Source organism: Pristiophorus japonicus, chromosome 9 (assembly GCF_044704955.1).
Source record: "Pristiophorus japonicus isolate sPriJap1 chromosome 9, sPriJap1.hap1, whole genome shotgun sequence".
Classification (NCBI taxonomy): Eukaryota; Metazoa; Chordata; class Chondrichthyes; family Pristiophoridae; genus Pristiophorus; species Pristiophorus japonicus.
The window spans coordinates 108,058,153-108,085,718 of record NC_091985.1 but is presented as its reverse complement, the minus strand read 5'-3'; the positions used below and the strand labels follow the sequence as shown (position 1 = coordinate 108,085,718).

At 44.9% G+C, this 27,566-nt stretch overlaps 1 protein-coding gene across 8 annotated transcripts in view; it reads right to left on the bottom strand.

Moving 5' to 3' along the window:
• Nucleotides 1-27,566, bottom strand: part of LOC139272658 (potassium/sodium hyperpolarization-activated cyclic nucleotide-gated channel 1-like) — a 609,801-nt gene that overhangs the window by 484,757 nt on the left and 97,478 nt on the right. For 5 of the 8 annotated variants that reach the window (XR_011594930.1, XR_011594929.1, XM_070888734.1 and 2 more), the window contains exons 3-4: nt 19,545-19,652; nt 13,700-13,840 (exon numbers count right to left, since the gene is read on the bottom strand). The exons of 1 other annotated variant lie outside the window; for it this stretch is intronic. Coding sequence is in view for 5 of the 7 variants with exons in the window: in XM_070888734.1 (XP_070744835.1) it covers nt 13,700-13,840; nt 19,545-19,652 (249 nt within the window). In the remaining 2 variants the exon portion in view is untranslated. The remainder of the gene's footprint in view (nt 1-13,699; nt 13,841-19,544; nt 19,653-27,566) is intronic. 2 more of the 8 variants (XM_070888739.1, XM_070888735.1) reach the window with 2 other exon arrangements.

The window sequence follows — 27,566 nt, the reverse complement described above, 5'->3', positions numbered from 1 at the left end:
ACTGATAATACAACAGAAATGATTTGAAAATAAGTCGTGTGATAAATGAATATGTGTTAAAAACATCAGGGCATAAGGGCAGGACAGGATCTGCTGCCCAAATAAGAGTTTTATACACTACTGCACATAGCATAAGAAATAAAATAAGTGAATTAGAAGTACAAATTCAGCTTTAAAAGGATATGACATAGTGGCCATCACTGAGAGCTGGCTACAACATGGCCATGACTGGGAAATAAATATTCCATCTTATAAGGTCTTTAGAAAGGACAAGGAAATTGGTAAAGGAGGATGAGTAGCAATATTGCAAAGGGGCACTATTACAGAATTAGCAAGAGTGGATATCAGTAAGGGAGAGCAGGCAGTAGAAACTCTACGGGCCCAAAATTCAGTACCACTGGAAAGCTGGTGCTCCCCCCACCTTTTAGTGGCCATTAGTACCAAAAATATTTTGTGGCTGAGCCACCCCATATTCAGCTCCAAAAGTGAACAAATGGGTTCAAGCACTAATGAACCCTTCCAAAGTGGATTTTTCATTGGTGTCGCTGTCTTAATTTCAGCGTTATCACCACTGAGAAATTCAGCATGCAGGTAAGGGTTTCTAATAAGCCAGCTGCCCCCTGGTCTTTTTAAAGGCCAGGGTTTGCAGCAAGGCCCTGAGGTGAGGGGAAAGAGTTTGGAAGGATGGCTGATGTAAGAGGTGCAAGGAGAGCCAACAGGTTCAGTGATATGGAGCTGGAGACACTGATGGACGGTGTGGAGTACAGAAGAATACTGTTTCCTGATGTGGGGAAACCTGGCAGACCACCAGTACATAATGCATGGAGGGAGATTGCAGGGGAGGTGTCAAGCACCTCCATATATGTGAGGATGCACCCACCCAAGAGGGTGCTGGCCAGTCTGCACTCGGCCCTTCCAGGGTGGTGATGGGTTGATGCCTCCTAGCTCTGGGGCGACGGGGATCCTCCTCCTCCTCCTCCTGCGTATCCTCCTCCTCAGGTGGTACTGCTGGCTCGACCTCCAGCAGCTGACCCCTCATGATGGCCAGGTTGTGCAACATGCAGCAGAAACGACGATTATGGAGACCCATTGAGGAGAGTACTGCAAGGTGCCACCAGAACGGTCCAGGCACCGGAACCTCTGCCTATGCACTGCTCGATGATGCACCTGGTGGCACAATGAGCGTCATTGTATGCATGTTCTGGCGCTATCCTGGGGTTCCGCAGAGGAGTGAGCAGCCAAGTGTACAGGGGATATCCATTGTCCCCAAGCAGCCAACGGCAATCCTGATTCGGGCCGGTGAAGACGGTGGGCACACTGGTCTGGCTGCTGCCTCTCTTGCCCGCTGCCTGTCTGCACGGTGTTGACGGCAATGCCTTTTCCTGTATGCCGCCCTGCTTCTGAGCAGGTATACCAGGTGTCGCCCTCCCAACACTCCTCCCATCCTCAGGGTGAACCCTGCCAAGCAGGTTTCTGTAGCCCACAGGCCTCCACTAAAGAGTCAGACCTGAAAGTTGCACAAATATATGTGCAAACCTCTGAGCAGCACTCAGCAGGTTGAATGGAGCCAAAACAATTTTAAAAACTATTAAAATATAAATATAGTGGATGCTGTAATCTTAAATAAAAATACTAAAATTAATAAAATTATTTTTGTACCAAAGGGCCCCGATCGCGGCAACACTCCAGCAGTGTCCTGTTTGAGCACCATCTTGAATACCTTGCGGGAGGCACTGCTGGAAAAAGTCCTACCTTTTCGCTATCCCTATCCTTGTCGCTTTTCAGCGGCCCGCACGCTGCAAAGCTCTCCGCTGGAAAGTCTCCTTTACAGCAGCTTCACCGTGCCCTTTCCGGCAGAAGTGCACACCGCTCAAATATCCCCCCTGAGCTGAATATGGCTCAGGGAGGAAAAATCATCAGACCGCAGCGGCCGATCGATTTTATCAGTTGCCCGCTCAAACTCCGCGGTAACCATCCCTTCGGAGACGGTGAATTTCGGCCCTTACAGTTAGAATTGACAATTAGAAAAGGTAGTTGTTTATTGACCTCCAGGTGGCAGTGATAAAGTAGTGGGATGCTTAAATGCAGAGATCAGAAAGTTTGTTGCAAAAACAGAGTAGTTGTAATGAGAGACCTTGATTTTCACATAGACTGGGGGAAGATCAACTCGATTCCCAATGGCACAAAATGAGAGTGTATTCAGGACAGTTTTCCGGAACAATATGTTCTTGAATCAACAAGAGAACAAGACATCTTGGTCTCGAAATTGGTCTGCCAGGCAACGGTGAAAGAAATGAATCCTGCTAAATTCCCCGTGAAATTTGAGGCGGCAGTAATCCCGAGCACCACGATCTCCCAGAGATCATGACGTCATCGTCCTGCGCATCGCCTCGGTAGCGAGAGGCATAAAAACAGACAGTAAAAGCTTCTATAGGTATGTAAAAAGGAAAAGATTAGCGAAAGTAAATGTAGGTTCCTTATAGACTGAGACAGGAGAAATTATAATGGGGAATAAGGAAATGGCAGGGAAATTAAACAAATACTTTATGTCTGTCTTCACGGAAAGCACAAAAAACCTCCTAAAAAAAGTGGAGAACCAAGGGTCTAGCAAGAATGAGGAACTGAAAGAACGCAAGAACATAAGAAATAGGGGCAGGAGTAGGTCATTTGGCCCCTCGAGCCTGCTCCACCATTCAATAAGATCATGGCTGATCTGATCTCGGCCTCAACTCCACTTCCCTGCCTGCTCCCCATAACCTTTGACTCCCTTATCATTCAAAAGTCTGTCCATCTCTACCTTAAGTGTATTCAATGACCCAGCCTCCACAGCTCTTTGTGGTAGAGAATTCCAAAGATTCACGAACCTCTGAGAGGCACTTAGAAAATAATAATAGGATTGGACAGAGTCAACACGGATTTATGAAAGGGAAATCATGTTTGACAAATCTGTTCGCGTTTTTTGAGGCTGTAGCTAGTAGAATAGCTAAGTGGGGAACCAGTGGAAGTGGTGTATTTGGATTTTCAGAAGGCATTCGATAAGATGCCACACAAGAGGTTATTAAACAAAATGAGGACTCATGGGATTGAGGATTGGTTAATGGACAGAAAACAGAGAGTAGGAATAAACGGGCCATTTTCAGGTTGGCAGGCTGTAACTAGTGGGGTGCCGCAAGGATCGGTGCTTGGGTCCCAGCTATTCACAATCTATATCAATGATTTGGATGAGGGGACCAAATGTAATATATCTAAGTTTGCCGATGATACAAAGCTAGGTGGGAATGTAAGTTGTGAGGAGGATGCGAAGAAACTTCAAGGGGATATAGACAGGTTAGGTGAGTGGGCAAGAACATGGCAAATGGAATATAATGTGGAGAAATGTGAAGTTATCCACTTTGGTAGGAAAAATAAAAAAGCAGAGTATTTATTAAACGGTGAGAGATTGGGAAATGTTGGTGTTCAGAGGGACCCGGGTGTCCTTGTACACGAATCACTGAAAGTTAATATGCAGGTACAGCAAGCAATGACAAAAGTTAATGGTATGTTGATCTTTATTACAAGAGGATTTGAATATAAGAGTAAAGACATCTTATTGCAATTATATACAGCCTTGGTCAGGCCGCAACTAGATTATTGTGCACAGTTTTGGTCTCCTTACCCAAGGAAGGATATATTTGCATAGAGGGAGTGCAATGAAGATTCACCAGATTGATTCCTGGGATGAGGGGATTGTCTTATGAGGAGAAATTGAGTCGACTTGGCCTAGATTCTCTAGAGTTTAGCAGAATGAGAGGTGATCTCATTGAAACATTCAAAATTCTTACAGGGCTAGACAGGGTAGATGCAGGGAGGATGTTTCCTCTGGCTGGGGAGTCTAGAATCAGAGATCGCAGTCTTAAAATAAGGGGTCAGCCATTTAGGACTGAAGTGAGGAGAAACTTCTTCACTCAGAGGGTGGTGAATCTCTGGAATTCTCTACCCCAGAGGGCTGTGGAGACTCAGTCATTGAGTATATTCAAGACAGAGATCGGAGATCGATAGATTTTTGAATATTAAGAGAATCAAGGGATATGTGAACAGTGCAGGAAAGTGGAGTTGAGGTTGAAGATCAACCATGATTTTAATGAATGGCGGAGCAGGCTCAAGGGGCCGAATGGCCTACTCCTGCTCCTAATTCTTATGTTTTTATGCAGCTGTATAGAGCTCTGGTTTGGCCCCACCTGGAGCACTACATTCAGTTCTGAACATCACAGCTCAGGAAGAATATATTCACCTTGGAGGGAATGCAGCGCAGATTCACCAGAATGATTCTGGGGCTAAAAGCATTAAATTATGAGGACAGGTTACACACACGAGGCTTATATTCCCTTGAGTACAAGATGTTTAATATGATTACAGGAATGGATAGGGTAGATAGCGAAAAACTATTTCCTCTGATGGGAGAGTCCAGAACAAGCTTAAAATTAGAGCTACGTCATTCAGAAAGCACTTCTTCACACAAAGGGTAATATAAATTTCGAACTCTCTCCCCCAAAAACCTGTTGAGACTAGGTCAATTAAAAATGTAAAAACTGAGATTGATAAGATTTTTGCTCGGCAAAGATATTAAAGGGTGCGGAACCTAGGTGGGTAAATGGAGTTAAGACACAGATCAGCCATCATCATCATCATCATAGGTGGTCCCTCATATCGAGGATGACTTGCTTCCATGCCAAAAAGGGATGAGTTCAAAGGTGTTTCAATGAAGGACCTAATATTCCAGGTCCTGAACTACATGCTGAAGGGTGGAAGATGCCTGTGTGTGGATTTTAGTGTATGGTGGCCATTGCACACCAGCCACCACATGGGCTTGACAGAGCTAGGTCTTGGTCCAGTGGCAAGGATTAACCAAGATGACCGGAGACCAGCTCTGCTGCACGGACCTAGTGTGCACACATAATGCAGTATGGGCTGGCCCGTGCTACCCCTGGGCCCTTGCCTCTCCCGGGCCCCGATCACGTCGCTCCACAATCATGTGCCGCTCCTGTGCCCCAACCTCGCCTTTCCTGCTGTATCTGCCTATGCTCTAATCAGCAACCTGGATCTTGGTGACATCCAATCCAGTCACCCTCTTCACAGCCGCCGCTTTCCAGCACGCGCTGTACCTTGAAGAGGTATACTCCTTTGAAGGCCCCGACCTGCTGATGGTCCTTGCAGGTCGGGGGCACCCCGCTGAAAATAAAGGAGTGGATAGTGTTGTGGAATATTTAAAGGAAAACACTCTCACCGAGTTCTGTAGAAGTGAAAAGACAAGTTTATTCCTTGCAAGGGAGATGGGTAGTCACATGAAAAGGCTGCTGTGCTTCAACCTCGGGGGAGTTCGGATGTACTCTGGAGGTCATTGGAGTTGATGTGAACATCTGTACAAACATCTTGACCATACTGTGACTGATTGGAATTTAATAGGTGTCTTCGCCGGGACATTCATTGTTTGTGACCAATTGGTGGAAAACAGATAGCTATTGCAATGGGGCCTGTCCCTTCTCACCCTCTCTTGATGACCAATTACATGCTGCAGACTCGAGATGGCCAAAGGTACGCTCCACAGCATTATGTGCCCAATATATGGCATGCCAGCCTGATGAGGAGGACCAGACGTTATACCCCCCGCAAGTACAGGGAGAAGCAGTCTTACCGTGACTTGCCTGACACCACCTGCCTTCGGAGACGGCACTTCCACAAAGAGGTTATCACTGAGGTATGCCAGCTCATAAGGTGAGATCTGCAGCCTGCCAGCACCATCAGTTCTGCACTGTCCGTTGAGGTCAAAGTCACCGCGGCACTGTCATTCTACGCATCAGGTTCTTTTCAGGCCTCAGCTGGCGACATTTGCGGTCTGTCTCAGCATGCCACACATTGCTGCATTAGGCATGTCACTGAAGCCCTGTACGCACACGAGCGACTTAATCAGCTTCTCTATGACTAGGAGGGACAGAGCGAGAGTGCTCTAGGATTCTCCAGAATTGAAAACTTCCCCAAGGTGTAGGGAGCAATAGAGTGTACGCACATCACGATGCGGGTACCTTTTCAGAATGCAGAGGTTTTCAGGAAACACAAGGGATTCCATTCTCTGAATGTCCAACTGGTTGTCGACCACCAACAAATTATAATGGCAGTGAATGCTAAATTTCCAGGCAGCATCCATGATGCTCACATCCTGCGTGAGAGCACTGTATCTGACTTGTTTAACAATCAGCCACAAGGTCAATGCTGGATGCATAGTGACAAAGGATATGGCCTCGCTGATATGACACTTGGCTGATGAACCCCCAACTTGACACCCACACCGAAGCTGAGAGGTAATACAATGAGAGCCACAGAGCCACTTACAATATTGTGGAGAAAACCATTGGAGTGCTTAAGCAGCGCTTTAGATGCCTGGACCACTCAGGAAGTGACCTCCAATACCACCTTAAGCAGGTAGCTCAATTCATGGTGGTGTGCTCCATGCTGCACAACTTGGCTATCAGAAGGGGAGAAGAATTGCCTGATGAGTCTGATGGTCCATCTCACCAGAGAGAGGAAGAGGAGGATGAGAAGGATGAGGAGGTGGACACTGTCATCGGCACACACAATCAGGCTGATGCTGAAGCCATGCTCCTGCCCCCCTGTAGACCGCATGAAAGGGACCGTGGTTGCATGATAGCTGCAAGAGCTTTACGTCAAGAGCTCACCAATGAGCGCTTTGCCTGAAAGAACATTGGTGTTACTTACAAGGCTGACACACTGCTGGGTATGCAGGTCATACATCAATGTGGGCATCATCTTGGTGACAGTTAAAGTTTAAATTGATTGAAGTTAAGTGTAATTACACCCTTTAATGTTAAGGAATCACCTGCGTGTAACAGTGCAGCTATCTGAGCCAATGCGCAACAAGGTTTTGTTAAAGAAAAAACATTTAAACCGAAGAGTTGTCTGAAATCATCAGTACTTCTGTAAAAACCAACCCATCCCCCCCCACTTCTCCTCCCCTTCCCCTCCTGACTCCAAGCCGCCTGGCCAAGGAGCTCCTCAGGCGATGCTTCATTGGGGGGCGGGAGGAATGATAGCTGAACCGCTGCTTGGACGGATACGGGAGAGGACGATCCTGTGGTGGGAATGTGCTCCGAGCCAGAAGCAAGATGTTGCTGCTGGCTCTCATGTATCATTGGCAATGGGGGTGCGGCACCTTGGGGTGCAATGCCGCACTCCGGGACCACTGGGAGCCCTCTGCCACCAGTGTTCCTGGCTACCAGCTCTAGAGCCTCCACCATCCTTCCATGTTATATCTTATTTGTTGGACAAAAACTCGGTGCCAACTATGTTCTTGGTGCTTAGTAGGCTTTTTGCTGCTGGTGAATCTCCCTCGTGCCTCCCACAACAGCCAAACAAGCACACACCACAACCACACACGCCTTCAGCTCTCAGCTCCCCCTCTCTGTCTCCTCTTCTGCACATGTCATGATGGTCCTTGACCTCTTGAATGACAGGAATCGAGCATTGCCATGCCGTTGCTAAAGACGGTGACACTTTACGGCAGAAGGTCAGCAAAATTTAATGCTACCGCCCATTTCATATCACTCACGGTAACGCCCAATTTCAAAAATGGAGACTAGCTGTTTTGAGAACGTGCGAGAAGCCAGCGATCTGAAAACCTATTTTTACTGCCCACGCTGGAAATAACGCCCATTTTGGGCGATATACACAAAAGTGTAAATTCTAGCCCATGATGTTTTAAACCACTGCAATCACCATTTCTGTTATGTATGCAACACCTTGTAACCAGCATTCTACCGCCACCAGAGAGCGCATCTGTTGGAGTCCCAAGGGATCCCAGCATCTCTTGGGAGCACTGCATATAAGCAGGCCTCCCATGCTGTGCCAGCACTCTGGAGTCAGAATAAAGAGACTAAGATCACACTTACTCAAGTCTACAGTACTCAGTCACATTGCTTTATTTGAGACATAACAATTTCAATCAAAAGGAACAGGAAACTGGTTATAATGAACATTTTATTAAAATATACTGCGAAGTGTGCAGCATTATGAGAGCTCACATTTCATACAGTCGGGCTGAAGTTTATCTGTAAAACCGAAGATAGCTAGAGACCGATAGCGAACTCCCTTCCTATACAGGAGGATCAGAACATATGGAGGGGCACTACCACCGATATTAGATAACCTTCAATCCTTTCTGAATGCCTTAGCGAAACCCTGCATTCCTCTACAGTGTCTCAGCACCAACCTCAGAAGAACTGATCGCTGAGGTAGGATGATTACCAAATCTGTGTAACCTGAAAAGCACAATATCTTAATCTGAGTTTTTACTAGTTCATTGTGCTCCTCCTGGATCCACATTGAAACTGTAGCCCACTGTTCAACCCCCTCCCGACCTGCCCTGTCTGTGGGCCAGTGCCGGTACAGGTAATCCTACCAGCCGACTTTCTTCCTCGTGTGACCAGGTACCTCAAGACCTGACTAGCATCCCCAGCTCACCAGTCACATCTTTATGACACAAGAGCACTAATCTTTCATGATCCTCTTGCATATCAATTTTGGCACTGCTGGGTTCGAACCAAATTCTAGGTCTCTGACTTTTACTTGTATGGATGCTTGGTTGAGAAATTATAGTAATGGATATGGGCTTAGCCCAAATAAATCTTGCTACAGAATCCATAGGTCTGTGAAAACAGACTTGACTGTACTGAGAGCAATGAGGAAAACAAAAGACCAGTACCTCTGCCAGGAACTAACTGCCAAGAGCAGAACAACATAAGAAATAGGAGTAGACCATTTGGCCCTTCGAGCCTGCTCCATCATTCAACAAGATCATAGCTGATCTTCTACCTCTTCTATCGTCAGCATTATAATGATCTTGGATTTCTTGGTGGGGGTGGGGGGGTGGGGGTTACAAAGGAATGAAAAAAGCTCTTATGCCTTGTTTTGTTGTAAAATAAATGTGCACTGCACAGGTGATGTCTGTTATCTGCTATTCCTTCCTAGAACAGCGGGACCTAGGGGTCCTGGTGTGTGAAACACAAAAGGATAGTATGCAGGTACAACAAATGATCAAATGATCAGGAAGGCCAATGGAATCTTGGCCTTTATTGCAAAGGGGATGGAGTATAAAAGCAGGGAAGTCTTGCTACAGTTATACAGGGTATTGATGAGGCCACACCTAGAATACTGTGTACAGTTTTGGTTTCCATATTTAAGAAAGGATATACTTGCTTTGGAGGCAGTTCAGAGAAGGTTCACTAGGTTGAATCCAGAGATGAGGGGGTTGACTTATGAGGAAAGGTTGATCAGGTTGGGCCTCTACTCATTGGAATTCAGAAGAATGAGAGGTGAACTTATCGAAACGTATAAGATTATGAGGGGGCTTGACAAGGTGGATGCAGAGAGGATGTTTCCACTGATTGGGGTGACTAGAATTAGAGGGCATAATCTTAGAATAAGGGGCCGCCCATTTAAAACTGAGATAAGGAGGAATTTCTTCTGTCATACAGTTGTAAATCTGTGGAATTCGCTACCTCAGAGAGCTGTGGAAGCTGGGTCATTGAATAAATTTAACTGATAAAGAAATAAGGGGTTATAGGGAACGGGCAGAGAAGTGGAGCTGAAACCATGATCGGATCAGCCATGATTGTATTAAATGGCGGAGCAGGCTGGATGGCCTACTTCTGCTCCTATTTCTTCCATTCTTATACAGATTCTTGACTCAGTTGGTAGCACTCTCACTTTCAGGTCAGAAGTTGAAGCCCCACTCTGGACTGACACTCCAGCATTGTACTGAGGGAGCATTGCACTGTCAAATACCATCCTTCAAATGAGCTGTTAAACCAAGACCCTGTCTGACTGTTCTGGCTTCATTGAGCTTTAAAGATCCTGTGGCTCTACTCAAAGTAGGGCAAGGGGTTCTTCGTGTCCCAGGCAACATTTCTCTTTCAACCGATATTTATGTGCAATCCAAAACGTAATTCACTGAGAAGTGATTTTTACATAATAACAAGGGATCGTCAATTTATAATTGTCACGGACAGAACAAGGAGACCAGTTAGGAGAAATTTATGCAAAGGGTTGATGGAATATGGATTGCTTTGAGTTACAGAGCTACAGTGAGTGGTCGAGTTAGTGGCATTGACTGGCTTATTTAAGGGAAAATCAGATAAATATTTGCAGTGTAGTAAGACACAGGCTCCTTCGGTGCTTTAAACTTATATTAGCAAGGTATTTGAAATAGAACTATACATCAGTCACATATTATGTATTTACTATTATGTATGTAGACACTCTGTTAATGATTCCACAAGGCAGGGGTATGGTACTTAGACTGTGAAGACTGTAGTCCTTTATTGCAGCTCCTAGAGTGAGGACACCAACAGGTGAGCTCCCTTTTATACTGGGTTACCTGCGGTGTGCAGGTGACCCTTAGGTCTCCAGCAGCAGCACCCTCTGGTGTACAGGTAAGGTGTGTACAGGGTGAAGGTACATTCAGTGTTACAGTACATCATAACATTGTAAGCATGCATACATAACAACACTCTCCCCTAAGCATTTTTCAAGTCCTTATTGCCATGACCTGGGGAGGTGATCAGTAGTGGGCTGTGGGAAGTTGTGGGTGCCAGGTGTGATCCCTGTGCTTGAGGCTGGCCTCATACATTGCCCCCCCCCCCGCCTCACACACAGACCATGTGGGTGTCACTGTTGTGGGGGAGCCAGTGCAGCAGTGGGTAGGGTACATACTCTGTGGAGTGGATAATTGTGTGGTGGTGGGCAGGGCCACAGGACTATGTGGGCTCCTTGTCCTCCATTTGCGATGAAAGTCTGGTCATCCCAGGGTCCGCCAGGAAAACTGAGGCTACTGGCCTCTTGCTCCTGGTGTTGGCCCTGGTGGCCAGGGGGTGTAGGGCTGATCTGACGCAGGTTGCCCATGGTGGTGGCTGTGCTGCCCATTGACCGCTGTCCCTGCAGTGGGTCTGCTCCCACTGGGTGTGTGTGAGCCCTTCCTGGGGCATCACATTTGTCCCAAAAGTCCATGCTACATGGTCAGGTAGCCTGCTGGACCTGGGGGTCTCCCACGGGAGGATTCCTCTGGCATTTACATTGTCCCTGTAGAACCCGGTATCCTTTAACAGTCTACCTCCTGTATACATGACACATTTGTTCTGATCATACATAGTCGAGACTACACTGCTATCTTTCTTTACATTGTTATTTACAGCATTTACATCACTTTCTTGTATCTCGGTCTCTCCATATATGGATACATTTGTCATTTTAAAATATCTATCATCATTAAGCATTACAAACTTGTTCTTAACAGTACTTACACAAGCATTCATTTAATTTTTCTCATCAGTTACTCCGGCATCACAATTCAACGTTACATTATCATACCTGCATTCGCTAACTACATTTGTAACTTTAAAGTCCTTGTCATCTTTAGAGTGAAACTGTCCCTTTAAATTCGTTGGGACACCGGTCTCCTTTAAGGGGGCCTTCCAATCCGGTTCACCGCTCGGTGCCACGTGTCGCTCCTCCAATGCTGTCCCTCATGGTCTGGTCGCGGCCATTTTGATTTTAGATTCTTTGCCTTGTGGTGCGGCCGCTATCTTCTCGCTCTCCTACAGGTAGGCTGTGGTGATCTTTTCCTTCTCAGGTTCAGCCGCAGATGTCAGGAATCTACTTTTTTCGACAATATTCTTCCCTTGGAGTCCTGCCATGGCCCGGAAGGTGAAGTCTGGACATTCGGTTTTGGTGATCTCGCCACGGTGTTGTGAAGTCGTTGCCGCGCAGTCGAGCTGGACAGTAGGATTTCTAGGTGCAGTGATGGATTCATGTTTGGGACTGCATGGGACGTGGATTGCTGGAGCCCGGAGGCCATCGTCACTTCGACCCACTTGGACCTGCTTCATCCAACTTCTTCCCAGCAGCCTGCAATGATCCACAGGGGGAGTTTGTTCATCACGCCGCCCTGGGAGACCTGGACGTCCATGCTGCCAACGACTGGGATTTTGCCTTTCGTGTAGGTGAGCAGCTTCGCCTGGACAGGAGACAGTTTTGGTCATTTGGCGGGATTGATCCAAAGTTTTTCAAAGGTCGTTTGGCTCATCAAAGACTGGCTCGCCCCGTGTCGATCTCCATCGAAACTGGAACTCCGGTGATGTCCACTTCCATCTTCCATGGGGAACTCTCGGTGAGCAGGTATAAATTCTATACTCTTCTTCCAGGGGTTCAGCAGCTTCGTCTTCATCTGTGTCGGAGCCCACGTGATCAGCCAACTCTTCAGAGACGTGGTGAGTAAAGCGTTTTCTGCACATTCTCTGAAGGTGCCCTTTTGCGTTGCAGCCTTTGCAGGTATAGTCTTTGTAGCGGCATTGGTGGGCCTTGTGGTTTCCTCCACAGTGCCAGCACGGGGCTAGCTGGTTGGCCCCATGTGGCGGACTCAGGGTTGCGGGACTCGGGGCAGCATTTCTGCTTTTAGAAGTCGCCATTCGGTTCACTGCATTCGTCAGTTTAGAGTCCTGGGTGTGGGTCATCATTTGCTTGGAGTCGCCGACCGAAATTATGTAGGCCTGGCTCACTTTAATTGCCTTCTGCAGGGTGACTGTGATGTCCGCAGAGAGCAGTTTGTGGAGGAGGCCCTCGTGGCTGCTTCCGGTAACAAATGTGTCCCTTAGTGCTTTCGTTAAGGTGGTCGCCAAAAATCATACGGTGCAGCCAATAATCTTCAATCTGCAGCATACTTAGCAATTTCTTGGCCTTCGGGTCGCCGGTGAGTGTCGAACCGGTGCCTGGCTGTGAGGATGCTTTGTTAGGGATTCAGTTGCTCCTGTATTAAGGTTACAAGTTCTCCATAGCTCTTGGTTGTTGTCTTCGCTGGGGCTAGCAAGTCCCTGATGAAACCATGAATAGTGGGCCCACAACTACTAAGCAGGATGGCCCTGCGCTTGTTCGGCAGTGTGGCCGGTGTGTCCCCATCCAGGTCATTGGCTATGAAGAAGTGTTCTAACCTTTCCACAAAGGCGTCCCAATCTATCGTATCGGTGACTTGTTGAAAGTTGCTGAGATTCGACATGTTGTGCATGTAGTTCATGACCTCGTCAGCAGTTATTATGTATGTAGGCACTCTGTTAATGACTCCACGAGGCAGGGGTATGGTACTTAGACTGTGAAGACTGTAGTCCTTTATTGTAGCTCCTAGAGTGAGGACACCAAGAGGTGAGCTCCCTTTTATCTGCAGTTACCTGCAGTGTGCAGGCGACCCTTAGGTCTCCAGCAGCAGCACCCTCTGGTGTACATATAAGGTGTGTACAGGGTGAAGGTACATTCAGTGTTACAGTACACCATAACATTGTAGGCATGCATACATAACATTTACGATGTTAATATACTCACTGATTGAAGCAAGGATTGTCAAGTCTCACAGATACACATTGGTAATCGATTACATGGTAAACATAACTGCTTACTTGATGCATGACTGATCATGGTGAAATAACTGGGCCACAAAAATGGGAAATTAGTAACAAGACTACGGCCAGAATTTATTTTTCCTCACTCAAAAATTACATATATCTCCATGTAGCCTAATATCATATACATGTAAAAAAAACACTAGCTATTGATATGTGTACATGAAAGAAGCTATTTGAACCATTTAATATAAAATAACACTTACCTCTTTCCAGTACCGCACATATCGCATAAGGCTTGAGAAACGCAATAAACGTAGTAAGCTCATTATTCTAGTTAGTTTAATCAGGCGGACTACTCGAGAAGCAGCATATCCTACACGAGAGACATCAACACCACCTGCATACTTTCAAGATAGGGACATTTTAATACTCAAAACACAAACTTTGTTTTTAGAAAATGTTAATAAATCTTATGACAATATCATGGAATGTTACAAAGAATATATTGGGCCATAAGTTGCTATAGCAGCTGCCGTTAGGTAGACTTGCCCTTGCATCTTTAGGTTTTATATCTTTTTACATGGCATGTTGCTGAAAGTGCGAACTGAAAGCATCACAGTGAGAGAAACTGGACGTCTGGGACCTGAGTGAATATGACAAGCAACTGCGTGTCTCCTTAATCAATCCGATTGAAGGATTGTGACAACAGTGCATGGTCTGAAAAAGAAGTGTAAACTAGAGTGGGTGAATTCAATGCCAAGTCATTTGCAGAAAGAGAATTGAAGAAAGGGAAAGAAATTGGATTGAGAGAGAGAAGGGGGAAAAGGAAATGAAAAACAATTGTAATTTTTTGGCAGAAATTAACACTTATCACGTCATTAAGGAAGAACTTAGACTGGAATTGTCAAGACTTAACTTTCTCTGGTGAGTTCGTATCTATTTTGAAGGCATTCCACATTTCCATGCGCTGTAGCAATATACCAATTGCCAGTGTGAAGAAAAATAATTTCTCAGAGCTACCTTCCTGTGGTTCAAAATTAATTATCAACACTCCATGAGGTCTTGACTATTTGATGGACTGTCTTTGTCTAGGAAGTTAAATTAGCTATGAAGATTAATTGGTAGGCATTTTCCATATAATTCTTTCTGTTTTGAAGCCAATTTTTCACGTTTCTATCGGTAGGTTTTCTTTTTGTGATAGTAGATCTCTTAATCAAACCATAGACGTACAATGATAAAATGGGAATCACATGAGATTCAACTCAATTTGAGAAGCCTCTAAAACAATGAATTAAAACATGCTTCAATATAGAAAACTGAAATTCGTTACATTATGCTGAAGGTGTAAAATAAAAAACAAACTGCCTGTATTGACACCAATAGTGACCTCGTGTGTAGGTCAGAACAAAGCAACTTTCCCACAGAGTGCATTAGTGATGCTATAGGTATAGCGACTTGAGGTGTCTACTGTACATGGTCCACGTCTCTGAGCCATACAGGAGGACGGGTATTACTACAGCCCTGTAGACCTTGAACTTGGTTGACAGTTTTGAGGGACTGGTCTTCAAACACTCTTTTCCTCAGGCGGCTGAAGGCTGCACTGGTGCACTGGAGGCGGTGTTGGATCTCATCGTCAATGCCTGCTCTTGTTGATAGGAGACTCCCGGGGAAGTGGTCCACGTTGTCCAGGGCCACGCCATGGATCTTGATGTCTGGGGGGCAGTGCTGTGTGGTGAGTACAGGCTGGTCACCTGGGAGTCCTTGGCCATAGACCGCCCTAAGTGGAGGAAGTGAATTCGGTAGGGCGCTGAGTATCGTCGCCAAGAGCATGCAGAAATCAAGCGTAGGCAGCGGAAGGAGTGTGCGGCAAACCAGGCTCCCTGCCCACCCTTTCCTTCAACTACTATCTGTCCCACCTGTGACAGAGACTGTGGTTCTCGTATTGGACTGTACAGCCACCTAAGAACTCATGCTAAGAGTGGAAGCAAGTCTTCCTCGATTCCGAGGGACTACCTATGATGATGATGATGAGGAGGTATAGATATGGGGCTCTCCAGCTTCATGAGCTCCATCTAGTGACACAATTGTGCAGCTGCAGATGTGACTGTGCAACAGGTAACTTGTCAGAAGTTTGACAGAATATTCATGCTTAACTCGAGTGTACAGCATACATGGCAAGTTTAATATATTGTAGATTTAATTCAATACAACAAAGCATGCTTTATGCAAGGCAGTTGACTCCTACTGTTTTACATATATAACCAGAAATGAAATCCCTTCCTCTCCAGATGCCAACTTACACAAAGGACTCAGGTGCTCATTCGCTCTGCATGAGCCGATGAACGGAGAACTACTTTTCAAAAATACTTCACTCCAGTGCAGCTGGGGCCAAGACTACAGCTTCAGAAGAACTTGAGGCGCAAGACAACTTCCTCTTTGCCCTTGGACATATCTCTCACTTTGAAGCTAGTGGGATCTTCAGCATTATGCAACCACTACTTATAACACAACACCAGTTTGTCTGGATCTCACTGTTCCCAAAAATCTCCAGTTCTACTTTTTACAACAAGCCGGCAAGTCATTCATTTGATTTGTAATTGTTCCAAAGCCTCTAACTTTTAAATCTCTTCTCTCTGATCCGTAATCTTCCAAATAACACTTTTGTTCCACCATCATCATCATCATCATCATAGGCAGTCCCTCGAAATCGAGGAAGACTTGCTTTCACTCTAAAAGTGAATTCTCAGGTTAGGATTACAGTCTAATACAGGAATTATAATCTCTGTCACAGGCAGGACAGACAGTGGTTCAAGGAAAGGGTGGGTGGGGGGTCTGGTGTGCCACACGCTCCTTCCGCTGTCCGCGCGTGGTTTTTGCATGCTCTCGGCGAGGATACTCGAGGTGCTCAACGCCCTCCCAGATGCTCCTCCCCCACTTAGGGCGGTCTTGGGTCAGGGATTTCCAGATGCCAATGGGGATGTTGCACTTTATCAAGGAGGCTTTGAGAGTGTCCTTGAAACATATCCTCTACCCACCTGGGGCTCGCTTGCCGTGTAGGAGTTCCGAGTAGAGGGCTTGCTTTGGGAGTCTCTGGGAGTCTCGTGTCGGGCATGTGGACGATGTGGCCCGCCCAACAGAGCTGGTCGAATGTGGTCAGTGCTTCGATGCTGGCCTGAGCGAGAACACCAACATTGGTGCGTCTATCCTCCCAATGGGTTTAGCAGGATCTTGCGGAGGCAGCGCTGGTGGTACATCTGCAGTGCTTTGAGGTGCCTACTGTATATGATCCATGTCTCTGAGCCAAATAGGAGGATAGATATCACTACTGCCCTGTAGACCATAAGCTTGGTGCCAGATTTGAGGTCCTGGTCTTCAAACTCTCTCTTCCTCAAGTGACTGAAGGCTGTGCTGGTACACTGGAGGCGATGTTGGACCTCATCGTCGATGTCTGCCCTTGCTGATAGTAGGTTCCCAAGTAGCTCCCCGCTGGAGTGGAACTAAACTATAAAACCAATGGGAGCTTGCTCAACCTTTCACCATCAGTACAGTTGCTGATACAAACTAGCAATCATGACTGATCTGAATAGCTTTGCAGACCTTGAGCAGGAGTTCCTGGGCCCAGCCCTCATCTACTCTGGTGGTCTGCAGCAACTACCACGAGCTAAGGATTCAAAATTTTAACATGATATCAAGAAACGGCTGAGTGCACTGGATGCAGCCTAGAAGGATATGGGCAGCAGGCGCATGTGAACACCATCACCTGCATCCTGACTTGGAAATATATTGGCGTTCCTTCATCATCACTGGGTCAAAACCTGGAACTCCCTGCCTAACAGCACTACGGGAGTACCTTCATCACATGGATTGCAGCGGTTCCAGAAGGCGGCTCACCACCACCTTTCTCAAGGGCAATTAAAGATGGGTAATAAATGCTGATCTTGCCAGAGATGCCCACACCCCTTGAACAAATAAACCAAAATTGAATGCTCACACAGTGCATGTGGAGAGCAACCATCCACCAAAAGGACAAAATGTTGTTTTCTGAAGAATGATCAGAAAGACAAAATGTTGTTGTTCAGGATCTCAGGAAGTGAAGGATTGTGTGCCCCACCCTATGGGGGATCATTGGATAGTAAATTCTTCCCAGGACACTATTCCCTAAAGTTAGCTCGTGGATACCCTGAATAGTGATGGCATTTATTCTGCAATTTCATTTCTGACATGGAAATATTGAAAGTTACTGGCTCAGAGCAATAGGCTGCAAAGTTACATAAAACATTTATGTTCATTCAAAATCTCTTACTGTAATATGCAATGTTTTGGTTAACTTAATGTGGAAATCTATTTCTAATCCAGTGATTTGCATGTACGAATTAGGTGTAACTTCCATAATGTTATTCAAAATAGAAGAGAAACCTGTTAATCTGATCACCATTAGAAAGTTCAGTTTTGACCATATGCAATCAAATGATTCAGGAGAAAGCTTGGAATAGAAAGAGACCATCTACCTACATAAGAACATAAGAATTAGGAACAGGAGTAGGCCATCTAGCCCCTCGAGCCTGCTCCGCCATTCAACAAGATCATGGCTGATCTGGCCATGGACTCAGCTCCACTTACCCGCCCGCTCCCCATAACCCTTAATTCCCTTATTGGTTAAAAATCTATCTATCTGTGATTTGAATACATTCAATGAGCTAGCCTCAACTGCTTCCTTGGGCAGAGAATTCCACAGATTCACAACCCTCTGGGAGAAGAAATTCTGTCTCAACTCGGTTTTAAATTGGCTACCCTGTATTTTGAGGCCGTGCCCCCTAGTTCCAGTCTCCCCAACCAGTGGAAACAACCTCTCTGCCTCTATCTTGTCTATCCCTTTCATTATTTTAAATGTTTCTATAAGATCACCCCTCATCCTTCTGAACTCCAACGAGTAAAGACCCAGTCTACTCAATCTATCATCATAAGGTAACCCCCTCATCTCCGGAATCAGCCTAGTGAATCGTCTCTGTACCCACTCCAAAGCTAGTATATCCTTCCTTAAGTAAGGTGACCAAAACTGCACGCAGTACTCCAGGTGCAGCCTCACCAATACCCTATACAGTTGCAGCAGGACCTCCCTGCTTTTGTACTCCATCCTTCTCGCAATGAAGGCCAACATTCCATTCGCCTTCCTGATTACCTGCTGCACCTGCAAACTAACTTTTTGGGATTCATGCACAAGGACCCCCAGGTCCCTCTGCACCGCAGCATGTTGTAATTTCTCCCCATTCAAATAATATTCCCTTTTACTGTTTTTTTTTCCAAGGTGGATGACCTCACACTTTCCGACATTGTACTCCATCTGCCAAACCTTAGCCCATTCGCTTAACCTATCTAAATCTCTTTGCAGCCTCTCTGTGTCCTCTACACAACCCGCTTTCCCACTAATCTTTGTGTCATCTGCAAATTTTGTTACACTACACTCTGCCCCCTCTTCCAGCTCCTTGCTCCTTCCCCAGGCCTCTGATTCCTGAGGAAATTTCTGGAGGAAAGATTCTTCAAAACTAAAATCAGGCAAAACTCCTGAATACACATCTACCCTTACATTAATTGTTCTTTTTGAAGTAGCATTTCCATGGCACCACCTCAGAAATGCTCCCAGAGTACATGTACTGCCAGATATGGACATGTACTAATGATTTCCTTAAAAGGCATACTGCTGATTTCAACTAGTACTTTAGGGCATGATTGCCATTCACCTAATGTTGGGCCTATTGATCTGCAGATTTTGAAATTGTAAATCACAGACTAAGAGTACAATTTTTAACATAAAGTCAAATATTTCCTTAATTACTTGGATCTTATGATGAGACATTAATTCTTAAAAGGTTACCAAGAGTTACAATGAATTTTAATCAGAAAGCAAATATCAGTACTCAAGCTATGAGCCCATCCTCTGTCCTTTCTGGTTTTGCAGTTTAGCAAAATGTACCAAGCTGCATCAGGGTGAGGTGCAAAGTGGAGGCCAGGAAATTACTTATCGAGTCAAAGTGAAAATCATATCCAGCTACTCTAGAATATCTCAAATTCACAGATCAAAGCAATTTTTTGCAAGTATTTATGACTTACTTTTGCTAATAGAAATATATAGTCAATAGGCATGATGCCAATCAGATCCACCATAAACCAAGTTTTCAGATAATGGTTTCGGATTTTCCTCCGTTCCATTATAATAATCTACAGATGTAAAAATAAAAAGAACTGTATAAATGATTTTATAATTGTGGCTTTTTTTGTATATTAGCTGATATATCAGGCAATTGAAACAATGACAGATGTCTCACAAACTTCAATGTGGTAAAGTTTCCATAGCATGATGTCAGATTATATATATCATAAGGACTTCACTCTTTAGAGTTGAATTAGCTTCAAAATGACACTTCTGGCAAAAGGAGGTGGGAACAGAGTACATAGAAACATAGGAACAGGCGCCAGCCATTTATCCCCTTGAGCCTGTTCCACCATTCAATGTGATCATGGCTGATTTGCGACCTAATTCCACACACCTGCCTTTGTTCCATATCCCTTAATACCTTTGGTGAACAAAAATCGATCAATCTCAGATTTAAAATTAACAATTGATCTAGAGAATTCCAAACTTCTATCACCCTTTGGGGGAGAAATTGGGGTCATTTGTGCCTCCCGTTGCGACCGGGCGTGGCGCCGCTAACAACTCCTGCTAAATGCGGTGGGAGTTTAGCGGCAGCACTACGGCGTTGCACCCCAATCTCCAGCACCCAGAGATAGTGACATTATCGCCCCGGACCCTAAATTGGGTATCGCCCCCTTAAACTGCGCTGGGCGGTAACAGTGATATGTTCAGGGAACACATACTGGGCAGGCGGCCAGCCACTAGCAGGGCAAAATTTAAAAGGGAGATGGCCGGTTGCTCCTGAAAATAATCTCTGATTTTCTCTTCCACACCGGTGCCGCTTTGGATGCAGAGTCTGTACCACGATCACTCAGTCTGGAACTCTGCTAAGGGAAATAGGTCTGTCCTATCCACTTTATTTAGGCCCCTCATAATTTTATACACCTCAGTAAGGTCTCCCCTCAGCCTCCTCTGTTCTAAAGAAAACAACCTCAGCTTATCCAATCTTTCCTCATAGCTAAAATTCTCCAGTCCTGGCGACATCCTCGTAATTCTCCTCTGTACCCTCTCTAGTGCAATCACATCTTTCCTATAATGTGGTGACCAGAACTGCACGCAGCACTCTAGCTGTGGCCTAACTAGGGTTTTATACAGTTCAAGCATAACCTCACTGCTCTTACATTCTATGCTTCGGCTAATAAAGACAAGTATTCTGTATGCATTTTTAACCACCTTATCTACCTGGCCTGCTACCTCCGGGGATCTGTGACATGAAATCCAAGGTCCCTTTGTTCCTCTACACTTCTCAGTGTCCTACCAATCAATGTGTATTCTCTTGCCTTGTTCGCCCACCCCAAATGCATTACCTCACACTTCTCCAGATTAAGTTCCATTTGCCACTGTTCTGCCCACCTGGCCAGTTCATTGATATTTCCCTGCAGTCTACAGCTTTCTTCTTCATTATCAACCACACAGCCGATTTTAGTATCATCTGCAAACTTCTTAATCATACCCTCAACATTCAAGTCTAAATCATTGATATATACCGCAAAGCAAGGGACCTAGTACTGAGCCTGCGGAACCCTACTGGAAACAGCCTTCCAGTCACAAAAGCACCCATCAACCAGTATCCTTTCCTTCCTGCCTCTGAGCCAATTTTGGATCCAACTTACCACTTTGCCCTGTATCCCATGGGCTTTTATTTTCGTGACCAGTCTGCCATGTGGGACCTTATCAAAAGCTTTGCTAAAATCCATATACACTACATCAAACAAACTCCCTGCATCGACCCTCCTTGTTACCTCCTCAAAAATTTCAATCAGGTTTGTCAGACATGACCTTCCCTGAACAAATCCATGCTGACTGTCCTTGATTAATCCGTGTCTTTCTAAATGAAGATTTATCCTGTCCCTCAGAATTTTTTCCAATAATTTTCTCACCACTGCGGTTAGGCTGACTGGTCTGTAATTACTTGGTCTATCCCTTCTTCCCTTAAAGGTACCACATCACCAGTCCTCCGGCACCACACCTGCAGCCAGAGGGTTGGAAAATGATGGTCAGAGCCTCTGCTATTTCCTCTTTTGCTTCTCTTAACAGCCTGGGATACATTTCATCCGGGCCTGGGGATATATACACTTTCAAAGCTGCTAAACCCCTTAATATTTCCTCTCTCACTATGTTTATTTCATCTAATATTTCACACGCCTCCTTCCTGATTGCAATGTCTCTCTCTTTAATGAAAACAGACGCAAAATATTCATTAAGAACCATACTCATGTCTTCCACCTTCACACACAGATTACCTTTATGGTCTCTAATAGGCTCGACTCTTTCTTTAGTTATCCTCTTGCTCTTAACGTATTTATAAAACATCTTTGGGTTTTCCTTGATTTTACTTGCCAAAATGTTTTCACGCTCTCTCTTTCCTTTATTAATTTTCTTTTTAATTACACCTCTGCACTTTCCATACTCCTCTAAAGTTTCTGCAGTATTGAGCTCTCGGTATCGATGATAAGCCTCCTTTTTTTTTAATCCTACCCTGTATGTGCCTCAGCATCCAGGGGGCTCTAGATTTGTTAGTTCCCCCCCTTTTTCTTTAAGGGCACATATTTGCTCTGAACCCTCGGGATCTCCTCCTTGAATGCCTCCCTCTGCTTTGACACTGATATACCTTCAAGTAGCTGTTTCCAGTCCACTTTGGCTAAATCACCTCTCAGCTTATCAAAATTGGCTTTTCCCCATTTGAGAACTTTTATTTCTAGTCTATCTTTGTCCTTTTCCATAACTACCCTAAATCTAACTGAATGATGATCACTAGCCCCAAAATGCTCTCCCACTGATACCCCTGCCACCTGCCCAGCTACAATCTCTAAAACTAAGTCCAGAACCACCCTCTCCTTTATTGGGCTTGTTATATACAGGCTAAAAAAGTTCTCCTGAATGCATTTTAGGAATTCCGCACCCTCTCTACTTTTATCCCAGTTAATATTAGGGTAGTTGAAATCCCCTACTATTACTGCCCTATAGTTTTTGCACTTCTCAGAAATTTGCCTTCATAATTGCTCTTCTATCTCCCTCTGACTTGTTTGGGGGTCTGTAGTACATTCCCAGCAGTGTAATCGCCCCTTTTTTTGTTCTTCAATTCGACCCATTATGGCCTCATTTGATGATCCTTCCAACATATCATCCCTCCTCACAGCTGTAATTGTTTCTTTAATCAACTTACTTTTTAAAGTCCTTGTGACTGCCCTATTTATCCTTTCCGGTTCCAGCCCAGTTCAGGTGGAGTCCGTCCCAATAGTACAGTTCCTTCCTGTCCCAATACTGGTGCCAGTTTCCCATGAAACAGAACCCCTCTTTACCACACCATTCCCTCAACCACATGTTTACCTCCCTAATCTGCTTATCCCTATGCCAAGTTATGCATGGCTCAGATAATCAATGCAGAGATTATAAACCTTGAGGTCCTGTTTTTAATTTAGCACCTATTTCCTGGTACTCCCCAAGCAAGAGCTCTTGCTTACCCTTCCCCAAGTTGTTGGTCCCAACATGGACCACAATGACTGGATCCTCCCCCTCCCTTTCCAATCTCTTTTCAAGTCAGTTCGAGATGTCTCTCACCCTGGCATGAGGTAGGCAACATACCATGTCAGACTCTCGATCCTGCTTACAAAGGATGCTATCTGTCCCCCTAATTATTGAATCCCCCAGAACTACCACATTTCCCTACTCCGCCTCCTCCTCCCCGCTTAGAATAGCCTCCTGCTCCAAGGTGCCATAGTCTGCATTCTGGCTATCCTTCAGAATGTCTTTATCTTTATCCTCACAGGTAGCAAGTTCATTGTACCTGTTGAATAGAATCAGTTTCTGTGCATCTTAATTCTCTATCTCATCTGGGTTACCCTTACTCAGCACACTATCAGTCACACTAACACCATTCTGAACCTGGACCGCTCTACGAGATGTGACCAAGGTCTGGAGCAAACCGTCCAGATACTGCTCCCCCTCCCTTGTGTGTGGGGGAGTGTCTACAACTCACACTCCAGCTCAAAGACTCTGCACCGGAGAGATTAGAAACCGAGGCATCTACTGCAGACTCATCACATCCTCATCACTCTGCCTCCCCTACCCAGCTCCTACACTTCCTTATTCACACCAGCTTACCTTGGACCTCCACCCATCCCGCTCTCTCTTTTTATATTATCACATCCTCATCTCACTAGCCACCCCCACACTCACCCTCATCCTCGTGCAATCATACCAACTAACAACTCACAAGGGTAACCATTTAGGTGTTTTGTGCAATGTTCATGTAAAGTTTCTGTTAATGTGGTGTCAAACATTGAAACCTTTATTTTCAACACTTTGCGTTCTTGGACAGATGTGTGTGCAACTTTGGAAGTGGCTTAGTGAGTTGCAGTGAATGGTGAGGCATAATGGTAACCCCCACAATGATAATGTGTGTGAAAGGAATGGTTTGGGCATTGCAGGAATGCCTTATGGCGTTGGTGTGGGGTGGTGCAAACCTGGCGCATCATGTGGCAGCCAGAGTGTACAGCATCAAGTGAAGTAAATCTGGCCATGCTGGGGCCATCCCTGGCCTCCCGGGCAGCAATTTGCTTGGGAGCTGATGCCGTGTCCTGTGCCACATCAGTTGATTGTGGAGAAGTTTGGTGTTGTTGTTGGTGCTGATCGTGGTAGGATTCTGAGGACCAAGGTGTGAGAGTATGAAGGCCATCTATTCCATCAGCATGGATGCCAAGTGAAGTAGAGATTGCAGAAGCGATCTGTCAATGGTGAGAGAGGTAATGAGGTCAGACTGGATGGACAGCTGTGTAAAGACTTGCAACATGGTGAATCTGTTGTGGAAATGCAGTGAGGAAGAGCTTGTGGCTGAGGCAAGATATCTGTAAGGTGGGAGCTTTTACTTGACATTTGAAGCTGTCAACTCATCAGCTGATTCAATGGCCACTGATCTCCCACCTCAGCTTCACAGATATAGTCTAGCAAAAGCGTGAAACCCATGGACAAGCAGTCAAATTCAAAAGGTCAGTTTAAAACCATTGTTACGTGGCTGTAAACAAGCCATTAATCATTTAAATTGGCTCACCCATCACTGCTTGTCGGGTCTGCACAGCACTCTCGGACTCGCCATCGGGAAAAGGCACATGGCGGCGGGTTCACAGTGGGTCCTGACCCGCTGGGGGAAAAAAACGTTCCCACCCGATCCGCCACTGATCGCGCGCAGACTTGATTTCTAAAGGATGTGCAATTTGGAAATTCAGAAGGTGTTATATTAAGACGTTTCTAATTTGTGCATAAACCCAAGATACTGATTAGATTCTAAAAAAAATTTCTAATGTATTAATAATAAATTATTTTCTTTAGTAACACTATGGTTTGTGTCTGAAGTGACTTTAGGAGAAAGAGCCTATTAAGTTAAAAAATGAAATTCAGTCATGTGGAGATAAAAAGGCAATTCCCCAAACTAAAATGTAAAATGATTTTGCTCCTTTTTGCATATTTAGGCGGAGAATGCGGGCATCCAAATTTTTTACATCCTAATTTTTTAATTCTGAACTCATAAGTGCTGTATGGAACCTTCAGGCATTTTCTGACTATCAAAAGGAAACAGATCATTGCTATGTCTAAGGCAAAGAAAATCCGATACCCGATATTCTTGATAGGAATGCAATACTCGCACGATAAGTCAAAATGTTCCATTGAAGAACACATCAGTGGAGTAAAAAGGGCTTTGACCTTTCTTGAAATATATTCAGAGAGAGAAAAACTTGAAATGTTTGAGTAGTCCTTAAATAATGAACACACATACTAGTTTGATCAGTTACCAGTAGAGGCAAAATAAACGGTCGAAGCCATTTGAATAATATTGAGAAATACATTTGGTGCATATCGCAATACAGCAATAAGAGCAGCTGGTGCAATATCATGGACACCTACTAAAATCCCAAGGAATTATTTTCATAGACTTAAATGTGTATATTTTTGGAGAGGAGATCACTCCAATGTGGTCGGAGCGGAAGCCCAAACTCACCGAGAGCAGCAAAGGCAGAGCAGACCTGATTGGGGACTGGGGCGGAGGCAGAGCAGATCTGATTAGGGACCAGGATGGCGGCAGAGAAGACCTGATTGGGGACTGGGGCAGAGGCAGAGCAGACCTGATTGGAGACCGGGGCAGAGGCAGAGCAGATAAACAATCTCCGAGTAAAGGATCCTCTAGGAATGAGTGACCATAACATGGTTGAATTTCAAATTCAGTTGGAGGGTGAGAAAGTTGGATCTTTGAACAGTGTCCTAAGTTTAAATAAAGGAGACTACAAAGGTATGAAGGCAAAGTTGACTAAAGTGGACTGGAAAAATAGATTAAAGAGTGGGGCGGTTGATGAGCAGTGACAGACATTTAAGCAGATATTTCATAACTCACGACAAAAATATATCCCAATGAGAAGGAAAGGCTGTAATAAAAGGGATAACCATCCGTGGCTAACTAAGGAAATAAAGGATGGTATCAAATTGAAAACAAGAGCATACAATGTAGCCAAGACTAATGGGAAGCCAGAGGATTGGGAAACTTTTAAAAGCCAGCAAGGAACGACTACAAAAAATAAGAGAGAGAGGAAAGATAGATAATGAAAGTAAACTAGCATGAAATATAAAAACAGATAGTAAGTTTCTACAGGTATTTAAAAAGAAAAAGAGTGGCTAAAGTAAATGTTGGTCCCCTAGACGATGAGACTGGGGAATTAATAATGGGGAACAGGGAAATGGCAGAGACATGGAACAAATATTTTGTATCGGTCTTCACAGTAGAAGACACTAAGAACATCCCAATAGTGGATAATCAAGGGGCTATAGAGAGGGAGGAATTTAATACAATCACTATCACAAAAGAAGTAGTACTCGGTAAAATAATGTGACTAAAGGCAGACAAGTCCCCTGGACCTGATGGCTTGCATCCTAGGGTCCTAAAAGAAGTGGCTGCAGAGATAGTGGATGCACTAGTTGTAATCGACCAAAATTCTCTGGATTCTGGGGAGGTCCCAGCAGGTTGGAAAACCACAAATGTAATGCCCCTATTTAAAAAAGGAGGCAGACCGAAAGCAGGAAACTATAGACCAGTTAGCCTAACATCTGTCGTTGGGAAAAAGCTGGAGTCCATTATTAAGGAAGCAGTAGCAGGACATTTGGAAAAGCATAATTCAATCAAGTAGAATCAGCATAGATTTATGAAAGGGAAATCATGTGTGACAAATTTGCTGGAGTTCATTGAGGATGTAACAAGCAGGGTGGATAAGGGGGAACCAGTGGATGGAGTGAATTTGGATTTCCAGAAGGCATTCGCTAAGGTACCACATAAAAGGTTACTGCACAAAATAAAAGTTCATGGGGTTGGGGGTAATATATTAGCATGGATTGAGGATTGGCTAACTAATAGAAAACAGAGAGTCGGGATAAACTGGTCATTTTCCGGTTGGCAAATAGTAACTAGTGAGGTGCCATAGGGATCGGTGCTGGGGTCTCAATTATTTGCAATCTATATTAATGACTTGGGTGAAGGGACCGAGTGTAATGTAGCCAAGTTTGCTGATGATACAAAGATGGATGGGAAAGCAAATTGTGAAGAGGAGACACAAAATCTTCAAAGGGATATAGACAGGGTAAGTGAGTGGGCAAAAATTTGGCAGATGGAGTATAATGTAGGAAAATGTGAGGTTATCCACTTTGCCAGAAAAAATAGAAAAGCAAATTATAATTTAAGTGGAGAAAAATTGCAAAGTGCTTCAGTAAAGAGGGACCTGGAGGTCCTTGTACATGAAACAGAAAAAGTTAGTATGCAGGTACAGCAAATAATCAGGAAGGCAAATGGAATGTTGGCCTTTATTGCAAGGGGGATAAAGTATAAAAGTAGAGAAGTCCTGCTACAACTGTACAATGTATTGGTGAGGCCACACCTGGAGTACTGCGTGCAGTTTTAGTCT